The sequence below is a fragment of the Neoarius graeffei genome, chromosome 24 (genome assembly GCF_027579695.1).
Source record: "Neoarius graeffei isolate fNeoGra1 chromosome 24, fNeoGra1.pri, whole genome shotgun sequence".
Classification (NCBI taxonomy): Eukaryota; Metazoa; Chordata; class Actinopteri; order Siluriformes; family Ariidae; genus Neoarius; species Neoarius graeffei.
The window spans coordinates 40,237,351-40,249,428 of NC_083592.1; the positions used below are offsets into that span (position 1 = coordinate 40,237,351).

At 42.8% G+C, this 12,078-nt stretch overlaps 1 protein-coding gene across 1 annotated transcript; it reads right to left on the reverse strand.

Annotated features, from left to right (window-relative positions):
* Window positions 1–701: 701 nt before the first annotated feature.
* On the reverse strand, window positions 702–1,480 carry LOC132872945 (C-X-C motif chemokine 11-6-like). The gene is made up of 4 exons (XM_060908088.1): window positions 1,372–1,480; window positions 1,148–1,274; window positions 966–1,055; window positions 702–869 (listed from the first exon to the last, which is right to left on the reverse strand). The coding sequence occupies exons 1-4, from the start codon at window positions 1,427–1,429 to the stop codon at window positions 857–859; spliced, it is 288 nt and encodes a 95-aa protein (XP_060764071.1). The 5' UTR covers window positions 1,430–1,480; the 3' UTR covers window positions 702–856.
* Between the last annotated feature and the right edge of the window lie 10,598 nt (window positions 1,481–12,078).

Below are 12,078 nucleotides of genomic sequence, written 5' to 3' on the forward strand. Positions count from 1 at the left end.
GGGGGGCAACGGTATCCACATATCCCAGTTTACCTAAACAGTCTATGCCTGAAGACCTTCCAGATCTACTCCTTTACCTAATAAAAAGCTATTAACAAAAGGCTTGACAAAAAAAGATATGTTTTCAGCCTTGACTTAAACACTGAGACTGTATCGGAGTCCAAAATACTACTTGGAAGGCTATTCCATAACTGTGGGGCTTGTAAGAAAAGGATCTGCCCCATGATGTAGTCTTTACTATATTAGGTACCAACAGATAGCCTGCACCTTTTGATCTAAGTAGGCATGGCGGGTCATAAAGAACCAGAAGTTCACTCAGGTACTGTGGCGTGAGACCATTCAGTGCTTTATAGGTCAATAATAGTATTTTATAATCAATGCAAATTTGATTTGTTTTGAAATTTGTTTGATTTTGATAAAGACCTCTCCTCCTCCTGTCCTCTCATTATCTCATTAATAATAGCGTCTAACATTTGTGTTGTAACATGAAGAGTCAGTTTTTATCTTAGTCCACACTTAGAAATAATACTGATCAGAAACCTGATATTGGGCAAAAAGTATAAAAATGTATTTGACATCTTGCAAATAAGAAAAACGTTGCATTGCTTTCGGAAGTTTTTAAGCACTGTTATGTGCCGATTTTATTATAATTTAGCATGTTTGGATACAAAAACAATATATTGAAAAAATGTTTCATCAAAAACTATAGAAATCCAGCAATATACATAAGTAACTCTCATAAATTAAACATTAAACATACTATATGTACACTTTTTATAACATTGAACAGATTTGAAGTAAGCTGTCTCTGTGCTCTCTTCTTCCACTTCTGTTCAGTAATGACACGGTGCACGCTTTACTCTGCACTCCTGCAAACACAAACACATTTTACAACTTAGTTTTGTCTCTTATATTGATAATAGAAGAATATTAAGCTCTCACACTATGTAATAAAATGAACCCACCTTTTTTCTAATGCTGTCTTGATGTATTTCTGAGTAAATTCAGATTTTGGATTCAAGCATTTTTTTCCTGCACCGTTCTTCAGAGTGACACTACAGAGATAAATAACAAGTTAGAAAACTCAATAGAAATAAATTGTGTTGTATTATACATCGTTATGGACATTAGTTGTTATTGAACTTACATGATTTCCACATTTTCACAAGATGCACTAGCAGGGTAAACTTCAATCTTGGCAATCCGTTGTAGACGAACTGTGTTAGCTGCAGGACCCTGACACAAACACCTCGATACGCTGATCTTGGTCTGTCCTGCAAACAGAAGGAAATTGTAGATTTGGAGTTTTTACAACTCTGTTGAATCCTGTTTATTATGAAAAGAGGTGCAGATGAGGATGAAGAATCTTACCTTGTACATGAACAATAAGTAGACAGGCAAACACAAGAAAAACTGCGGCAGACTTCATTTTCCTCTCGCTCTTGAACACACTCGATGCTCTGAAGATTCTGGAGATGATTTTCTTCTTAATGCTTGTTGATGATGTGAATGAACGAGTGTGTTTCCTCCTCTTTTATATGCTCAGATCGGTGTTTCCCCATCTTGCTGAATTTTGGAGAATACTTTCAGTCGTACTTCCTCTGGAGCTCACTTTCTTATTTCTTGGAACTGGTTTATCTGATAGTCAGCAGTGACTGAGTCTAAATTTACTCACTGTGTTTGGGTTTTCATTTAATGGAGTCTGCAATTTTATTACTAAATCTGATGTATGGCAAACTTCAAAACTAGATTCTGTGAAAAATTTATCAGGATTTGAAACAGCGATGTCTTTTGAAGACTATTTTTGATGGAGTTCATCAGAGGTAGTAAACGTGCCCAAAATCTCATCTCATCTCATTATCTCTAGCCGCTTTATCCTGTTCTACAGGGTCGCAGGCAAGCTGGAGCCTATCCCAGCTGACTACGGGCAAAAGGCGGGGTACCGGTACACCCTGGACAAGTTGCCAGGTCATCACAGGGCTGACACATAGACACAGACAGCCATTCACACTCAATTTAGAGTCACCAGTTAACCTAACCTGCATGTCTTTGGACTGTGGGGGAAACCGGAGCACCTGGAGGAAACCCACGCGGACACGGGGAGAACACGTAAACTCCGCACAGAAAGGCCCTCGCCGGCCACAGGGCTCGAACCTGGACCTTCTTGCTGTGAGGCGACAGCGCTATGCCCAAAATCTATTTTCAAATTAAAGTACAATTACTCAGAGAAAGAATAGTCTGGTAAAGGTTTCAACATTGTCACTCACGTGAAAGTAGAAAAGTATAAACTCTGATATTTACTTAAATTATGGATGTAAAAGTACAAGAAAATCATAAAAGAAAAACGTGTCTGCCTCAAGTCAACACAGGTTTTTGTTTCTTATAATAAATTGATGCCTCTTTCACTAAGTACCCAGTGTGTGAGCAACATTACAGGTAGCTCAGGCTAACTAACAGCAGCATTTTTTGCTAATCTCTCAAATGTTATTTAGCATAATAATAACTGATCTCCTCGATGTCATATTTGTAAAATTTTAGATTTATTATGAATTTTTTATTAGGAATGACTGATGAGGATTTTGTTTGGAATACCTGATGCTAAAAGGTTTTGACTTTTCACATATATAATACAGATCACTTCTGGCATCCCATCCAGTGTGTATTCCCACCTTGCAGTCAGTGTTCCTAGGATGAGTTCTGGATCCACTGTGACCGTGATCAGGATAAAGCACTTACTGAAGATTGAATATACGAATTAATTATTAATTAAATTTCTGAGCTTGAGAGCATGTTGAAATTGAAAGTTATCGATATGAAATTACTTTATTAGTCTTTGAAGCAGTAAAAGACAGCAGTGTATGCAATTGAAAGCCATGTAGCATATATATATATGCACACATTATTTTTTTCTCTATTAAACCACTTTTCATCTTTCTATGTGCAGTGAAATGTTCTGCTCTGAATTTCAGATGGATTTGTTGTGTTGCTGATTTCACTGTGGAAATTGCTTGTCTGGGGTTTTTGTGGAATAGTAGGCTTACAGAGAAAGGAGAACTGTTTTTGCAGCCTCAATGGTGTCAATAAAGTGCATGAGGGTAATTGCATGTGTCTCCTGAAAGCAGCAGATGAAACTGAAATGTCATTATTTCTCTTTTCAGTGGAAATGAACTGGGATATTAAATATACACGTGTGTGTCCTGGATAGGAAATGTTCAGATTATCATTGAAATCATGCAACAACGGAAGTTCAAATATGCACATGCTTAACCTTAACTCTACTTCAACAATATGTCAGAGCTTTAAACCAACTTTGGTACTTTTTTATCTTTAGATAGAGTCATTAGTAAATATTGGTAAGGTCAAATATCCACCACTTCATAAATTTTTCTTTAAAAAAGTTTGATTTTTGATTATTTTTGCACATCATGTTGTCCATCCTGCTACACTGTGATGACTGTGAATTTATTAAATTTCTTACATTGAAAGACAACATCAACTGTTCATTTAAAAAAAAGGACTGTGCACTGAATTTTAAGCTTTGTCTTCTCTGTAGCAGAAAGTAGAGTGGTGATTGAAAGTTTGTGAACCCTTCAGAATTTTCGATTTTTCTGCATAAATATGACCGAAAACAACATCAGATTTTCACACAAGTCCTAAAAGTAGATAAAGAGAACCCAGTTAAACATATGAGACAAAAATGTTATATTCGGTAATTTATTTATTGAGGAAAATGATCCAATATTACATATCTGTGAGTGGCAAAAGTATGTGAACCTTTGCTTTCAGTATCTGGTGTGACCCCCTTGTGCAGCAATAACTGCAACTAAACGTTTCTGGTAACTGTTGATCAGTCCTGCACACCGGCAAGGAGGAATTTTAGCCCATTCCTCCGTACAGAACAGCTTCAACTCTGGGATGTTGGTGGGTTTCCTCACATGAACTGTTCGCTTCAGGTCCTTCCACAACATTTCGATTGGATTAAGGTCAGGACTTTGACTTGGCCATTCCAAAACATTAACTTTATTCTTCTTTAACCATTCTTTGGTAGAATGACTTGTGTGCTTAGGGTCGTTGTCTTGCTGCATGACCCACCTTCTCTTGAGATTCAGTTCATGGACAGATGTCCTGACATTTTCCTTTAGAATTCGCTAGTATAATTCAGAATTCATTGTTCCATCAATGATGGCAAGCTGTCCTGGCCCAGATGCAGCAAAATAGACCCAAACCATGATACTACCACCACCATGTTTCGCAGATGGGATAAGGTTCTTATGCTGGAATGCAGTGTTTTCCTTTCTCCAAACATAACGCTTCTCATTTAAACCAAAACATTCTATTTTGGTCTCATCCATCCACAAAACATTTTTCCAATAGATTTCTAGCTTGTCCATGTTATCTTTAGCAAACTGCAGATGAGCAGCAATGTTCTTTTTGGAGAGCAGTGGCTTTCTCCTTGCAACCCTGCCATGCACACTATTGTTGTTCAGTGTTCTCCTGATGGTGGACTCATGAACATTAACATTAGCCAATGTGAGAGAGGCCTTCAGTTGCTTAGAAGTTACCCTGGGTTCCTTTGTGACCTTGCCGACTATTACACGCCTTGCTCTTGGAGTGATCTTTGTTGGTCGACTACTCCTGAGGGGGGTAACAATGGTCTTGAATTTCCTCCATTTGTACACAATCTGTCTGACTGTGGATTGGTGGAGTTTAAACTCCTTTAAAGATGTTTTTGTAACCTTTTCCAGCTTGATGAGCATCAAAAACGCTTTTTCTGAGGTCCTCAGAAATCTCCTTTTTTCGTGCCATGATACACTTCCACAAACATGTGTTGTGAAGATCAGACTTTGATAGATCCCTGTTCTTTAAATAAAACAGGGTGCCCACTCACACCTGATGGTCATCCCATTGATTGAAAACACCTGACTCTAATTTCACCTTCAAATTAACTGCTAATCCTTGAGGTTCACATACTTTTGCCACTCACTGATATGTAATCTCATCTCATCTCATTATCTCTAGCCGCTTTATCCTGTTCTACAGGGTCGCAGGCAAGCTGGAGCCTATCCCAGCTGACTATGGGCGAAAGGCAGGGTACACCCTGGACAAGTCGCCAGGTCATCACAGGGCTGCACATAGACACAGACAACCATTCACACTCACCTTCACACCTACGGTCAATTTAGAGTCACCAATTAACCTAACCTGCATGTCTTTGGACTGTGGGGGAAACCAGAGCACCCAGAGGAAACCCACGTGGACACGGGGAGAACATGCAAACTCCACACAGAAAGACCCTCGCTGGCCACAGGGCTGGAACCCAGACCTTCTTGCTGTGAGGCGACAGTGCTAACCACTACACCACCGTGCCACCCAGATATGTAATATTGGATCATTTTCCTCAATAAATAAATGACCAAGTATAATATTTTTGTCTCCTTTGTTTAACTGGGTTCTCTTTATCTACTTTTAGGACTTGTGTGAAAATCTGATGATGTTTTAGGTCATATTTATGCAGAAATATAGAAAATTCTAAAGGGTTCACAAATTTTCAAGCACCTCTGTAAAACATGTCCACCCTGTAATGTGATCATTCAGTGAATCTTATTGTCATTTCATGAAAGTTATTTCTAAAACAGGGAATTCTTATTTATTTTTCATAACAGTGTGGCTATATTTAATGATCAAATCTTCAGAAATATGTGACAAATTAAAGGAAAATCTGGAAGCTCTGTTACACTGTTGGGGCATTTTACTGCCCTGCTTTTGCTCCACTTGTCCCCTTAGAGGGAAGAGTCGCTCCAAATCAGTCCACACTTCTTCTGACTGATCATCTTTATCTTATGATGAAACATCTCTACAAACCCCTCCTTCGTGCTGGTAGTGTGGACGTTAAGAGCTGTTACCTGAAGAGCAGCTAAAAATGTGCCATTGAACACGATATCTAGTGGTAAATGCAGCATTATTCATTAATTAATATGCAAAATGCTCAATCTAATTTGTGGAAGTACTACAGCCAGCCACTAGAGGATGTCAGATATTTTGGCTTCATGTTCAACTTCCTGATACAACATCCACACAAAATTGTAAGGGGGGGGGGGGGGGGCGCTGTTGTTTATTTGCTCTCCGAGGGGGGGCTGACTCTCCCACACTTTGAAAACCCCTGAAATAGACAACCCTACCTAGTGGCAGAAAGTATTTTTGCTTGTACATTTCATGTTATAGTCTGGCTTGCCAGGCTAGTGCCTCATATCCTTCATCAAAAATATCAAACATCCAAAAATCACTGGCTATTCAACGAAGAGCCTTGAACATCATACCCTGATATGCAACACAGAGTCTTTAACACAACACCTAGCTGTGCAACACATCCTTGAACATCTTCTGCAACACAGTCTGGAAATTCATAACCAGGTAGGCTATGCAACACACAGAACCTTGAATATTATACCCAGGTATAACCTATAACACAGAGCCCACCATTCTCTTAACATTACTGAACATTATACACACTTCAGATTCATGAACATGAACACTATTTATACACAAATTCTGCCCTCCGCTCCTTTTCCAGAAAATGGTCTGTGACCCTGTCATACCAGCTGGTTGTGCTTTCCAGAGACTTCACCAATTTCTGTTAGCAGCTAGCACTGCAGATCCCAATAAGGCTCAAGCTAGCCTACAACCAGACTGAACTACAAATGAAATAAACAAGTGAATTCACGAACGATCAAACTGATAGAATGGATGAAAGTTAACAGAGCACAACAAGTAATATTTACATTTATTTACAGAGTAATGTATAGAGACATCAATGAGAAGAACCGTTTATATGAAAAGAAATTCGGACAGCACTTTGGCACACGACTACACTTTCTCGACATCCGCTAGGGACTGACTGATCATACTTCCGTGTTCCTCGCCGAAGTACCGCCCTCCTCATGTCTTTCAAACACTACCTCCAATAATCCTTTATCAGCCCGGCTTCTTGTCCCTCCCACTGTCTTGTTTAGTCCCAGAGAAGCCCGGCTTCCCTGGAAGTGACGATTTTGTTGATTTTAACCAATAACAACTAGCCGAAATTGGCTGTTCAGAGCTGTCTCGTAGACTGCAACGGATACCCGGCTGCCAGTCAGTGTTGCCAGATACTGCTGACGTTTTCCATCCCAAAATATATTCAAAACCCACCAAAATGCACTTAAAACCACCCAATCTGGCAACACTGCTGCCATTCCATAGAGCCCATTGAAATAAGAAAGGTTACAGCCTAGCAGCAAAGGTGATTCTCGTAGCGAACTCCAAGTTCGTCAGACATCACTCAAATAAGTTACAGGATAGTTATGAACATAAATACAATCTTGGGCATATATTATGTTATGCAAGTTATTGTTTTAATGAGAATTCAACGTCGTAGACACCGCAGTTTGGGGAGAGAATTTTAGGGGAAGCTCGGCTTCCCTTGTTGTCTCTGAGAAATCGCCCATGGTGTGAATGTGAGTGTGAATGGTTGTCTGTGTCTATGTGTCAGCCCTGTGATGACCTGGCGACTTGTCCAGGGTGTACCCCGCCTTTCGCCCGTAGTCAGCTGGGATAGGCTCCAGCTTGCCTGCGACCCTGTAGAACAGGATAAAGCGGCTAGAGGAGATGAGATGAGATGAGATATTTTCTTGTGACTGTGACATGTCGCTGCTACAAGAGAGATGCTGCCAAACGGAATTTTGTTGTATTCTTGTACAATGGCAATAAAGCTTCTTCTTATTCTAAGCACACAAGTCGTTCTACCAAAGAATGGTTAAAGAAGAATAAAGTTAATGTTTTGGAATGGCCAAGTCAAAGTCCTGACCTTAATCCAATCGAAATGTTGTGGAAGGACCTGAAGCGAGCAGTTCATGTGAGGAAACCCACCAACATCCCAGAGTTGAAGCTGTTCTGTACGGAGGAATGGGCTAAAATTCCTCCAAGCCAGTGTGCAGGACTGATCAACAGTTACCGGAAATGTTTAGTTGCAGTTATTGCTGCACAAGGGGGTCACACCAGATACTGAAAGTAAAGGCTCACATACTTTTGCCACTCACAGGTATGTAATATTGGATCATTTTCCTCAGTAAATAAATGGCCAAATATAATATTTTTGTCTCATATGTTTAACTGGATTCTCTTTATCTAATTTTAAGACTTGTGTGAAAATCTGATGATGTTTTAGGTTATATTTATGTAGAAATATAGAAAATTCTAAAGGCTTCACAAACTTTCAATCACCACTGTACTTTCTGCTACAGAGAAGACAAAGCTTAAAATTCAGTGCACAGTCCTTTTTTTTAAACAAACAGTTAATGTTGTCTTTAAATGTAAGAAATGTAATAAATTCACAGTCATCACAGTATAGCAGGATGGACAACATGATGTACAAAAATAATCAAAAATTAAAACTTTTTTTAAAGAAAAATGTATGAAGTAGTGTATATTTGACCTTACCAATATTTACTAATGACTCTATCTAAAGATAAAAAAGTACCAAAGTTAGTTTAAAGCTCTGACATTTTGTTGAAGTAGAGTTAAGGTTGAGCATGTGTATATTTAAACTTCTGTTGTTGCATGATTTCAATGATAATCTGAACATTTCCTATCCAGGACACACACGTGTATATTTAATATCCCAGTTCATTTCCACTGAAAAGAGAAATAATGATGTTTCAATTTCATTTGCTGCCTTCAGGAGACACATGCAATTACCCTCATGCTCTTTGGCACCATTGAGGCTGCAAAAACAGTTCTCCTTTCTCTGTAAGCCTACTATTCCACAAAAACCCCAGACAATTTCCACATTGAAATCAGCAACACAAGAAATCCATCTGAAATTCAGAGCAGAACATTTCACTGGACATAAAAAGATGAAAAGTGATTTCAGAGAGAAAAAAGTAGGAATGTGTGAATATACGGTATTGTAGCAGTTCGTGTCGGTGGAGCACAGAAAGACGGCAGGCCAGAATTCAGTTTACCAAACTCTTTATTTTAGCTTTTCAGCTTTACTAAGCATACGTGCGCACACACACACACCAGTCATCTCGTTGGGGAGAGAGCCCCTTCCTCTGCTCTTTCTCTCCTCATATAGGGCGCAGTCATTGGGGAAGACACACAAACACAGGTTAACCAACATCAGGTGCAGTGATTCTGCCACTTACCTTCCCTGACTCCACCCTCCGGTCACAGACCGACGCTTGACCACGCCCCCGCTGCCACATACCCCCACCGCCCAACTCAGGCCGGGCAGCTGTCTGGCCTGCAGCCGACTCCCCCCTCCCTTGATGGGAGAGGAAGTCCGCCACGACCATCTGTGCCCCCGGCCTGTGGACCACCTTGAAATTAAAGGGCTGGAGTGCCAGATACCAACGGGTGATCCGCGCATTGGAATCCTTCATGCGGTGGAGCCACTGGAGGGGCGCGTGGTCCGAACAGAGGGTGAAAGAGCACCCCAGGAGGTAGTAGCGGAGGGTGAGGACCGCCCACTTGATCGCCAGGCACTCCTTTTCGATGGTGCTGTAGCGCCCCTCACGCACTGACAGCTTCCTGCTTATGTACAGGATGGGGCAGTCCTCCCCCTCCACCTCCTGGGACAAAACAGCCCCCAGCCATCTGTCCAACGCATCCGTCTGCAATATAAAAGGGAGAGAAAAGTCAGGGGAGTGTAACAGTGGCCCCCCACACAGTGCAGCCTTTACCTCAGAAAAAGCCCGCTGGCATTGCTCCGTCCAATGGACCGGATCTGGTGCCCCCTTTTTAGTGAGATCAGTCAGCAGGCTGGTGACGTCCGAATAATTAGGTATAAACCTACGATAATAGCCAGCCAGCCCCAGAAACTGTCTCACCCCCTTTTTTGTCTTGGGCCTCGGGCAGGCTGCAATCGCTGCTGTCTTGTTAATTTGGGGACGCACCTGCTTGTTGCCCAAGTGGAAGCCCAGATACCGTACTTCCACATGCCCAATTGCACCCTTCTTCAGGTTGGCTGTGAGACCCGCCTGCCTCAGCGACCTAAGGACGGCCCTCAGATGTTGTAGGTGCCACGGCCAGTCATTACTATAAATAATGATGTTGTCAAGGTACGCCGCCGCATAGGTGGCGTGGGGGCAGAGGACCCTATCCATCAGCCGCTGAAACGTAGTGGGTGCCCCAAACAGCCCAAAAGGAAGTGTGACAAACTGGTGTAAGCCGAACAGTGTGGAAAAGGCCATTTTTTCTCGGGATAATGGAGTCAAGGGGATCTGCCAATAACCCTTCGTCAAATCCAGTGTCGAGTAAAAGCGAGCCGTGCCTAGTCAATCGAGCAACTCATCAATATGAGGCATTGGTTATTCATTGAATTTAGACACCGCGTTGACTTTTCTATAGTCTACACAGAACCGGACTGACCCGTCGGTCTTGGGTACCAAGACCACCGGGCTGCTCCAGTCACTGTGGGACTCCTCGACGATGCCCATTTCGAGCATGGCCTCGAGTTCTTCCAGAACCACTTTTTTCTTGTGTTCAGGTAACCTGTAAGGGCGGCTGCGCACTACCACCCCCGGGGGCATCTCAATGTGGTGCTCTATGAGGTCAGTGTGGCCAGGCAGGGGCGAGAACACGTCCGAAAACTCGGTCTGCAACTGGACGACCTCCGTGAGTTGGGTCGGGGAGAGGTGGTCTCCACAGGGGACCGGAGAGGTACGTGATGCCAATGTTCCCTTTTGAACCTCCGGCCCCAGCTTTGCCTTCTCCGGAACCACCGACACCAATGCCACGGGGACCTCCTCATTCCAGAGTTTGAGCAGATTGAGGTGGTAAACCTGTAGCGCCCCACCCCTGCCCGTTCGCCTCACCTCATAGTCGACGTCCCCGACTCGCCATGTGACCTCAAAGGGTCCTTGCCACTTGGCGATTAATTTGGAGCTCGATGTGGGCAACAGTATGAGAACTTTATCTCCCGGTGCGAACTCCCTAAGGCGTGTACCCCTGTCATACAGGCGGGTTTGCTGTTCTTGGGACTGCCGCAAATTCTCCTGGGTTAGGTGTGTGAGTGTGTGGAGTTTTGCGTGCAGGTCAATAACATATTGAATTTGATTTTTACTGGGTGAAGGTCCCTGTTCCCAATTTTCTCGCAGCACATCTAGAATGCCGCACAGCTTTCGCCCATATAACAATTCGAACAGGGAGAACCCCATGGAGGCTTGGGGGACCTCTCGCACTGCAAATAACAAGGGTTCGAGCCATTTATCCCAATTACGTGCGTCCTCACTTACGAATTTTTTAATTATATTCTTGAGGGTGCGATTGAACCGTTCGACTAAACCGTCCATTTGTGGGTGATAAACGCTGGTGCAGATCGGTTTAATACCCAATAACCCATACAGTTCATTGAGTGTACGCGACATAAACGAGGTGCCTTGGTCAGTCAGAATCTCTTTCGGGATTCCAACTCGGGAGATGACGCGGAAGAGCGCTTCCACAATACTGCGTGCTGGGATATTGCGCAGAGGCACTGCTTCTGGGTATCGTGTTGCATAGTCCACAAGAACTAAAATAAAGCGGTACCCTCGTGTTGACCGATCTAATGGCCCGGCAAGATCCATTCCAATTCTTTTGAATGGGGTCTCAATTAATGGAAGAGGGCGCAAGGGCACTTTTGGAATGGCTGCTGGATTTACTAACTGGCATTCGCGGCACGCCGTACACCACCTATGGACATCGCCGCGAATCCCTCGCCAATAGAACCGGGCCATTATTTGGGCTAGTGTCTTATCCTGCCCTAAGTGTCCAGCCATGGGATTAAAGTGAGCCACCTGGAATACCAATTCCCGGTGGCTCTTCGGAATCAAAAGCTGCGTGACTTGCTCTTTAGTTTGAGTGTCCTGCGTCACTCGGTATAACCTAGCCTTCATAATAGAAAAATGGGGAAGGACGGGGTGGCGTTTGGCTGGAACATTTGACCATCGATTACTCTCACTTGGTCAAACGCATGCCGCAGAGACTCGTCCCGGGATTGCTCTCACGGGAAATCCCCAAGGGATTCCCCGAGAGAGGGAGGAAGAGCCTGCTGCTCCTCACTCT

Bases quoted from the DNA above. Each gene is read 5' to 3' on its own strand.
- LOC132872945 (XM_060908088.1), bottom strand. From the start codon at position 1,429: ATGAAGTCTGCCGCAGTTTTTCTTGTGTTTGCCTGTCTACTTATTGTT. The intron at 1,275-1,371 runs GTAAGATTCTTC...TTCTGTTTGCAG, and splicing joins ACTTATTGTTCATGTACAAG to GACAGACCAAGATCAGCGTA. The intron at 1,056-1,147 runs GTAAGTTCAATA...TTATCTCTGTAG, and splicing joins TGTGAAAATGTGGAAATCAT to TGTCACTCTGAAGAACGGTG.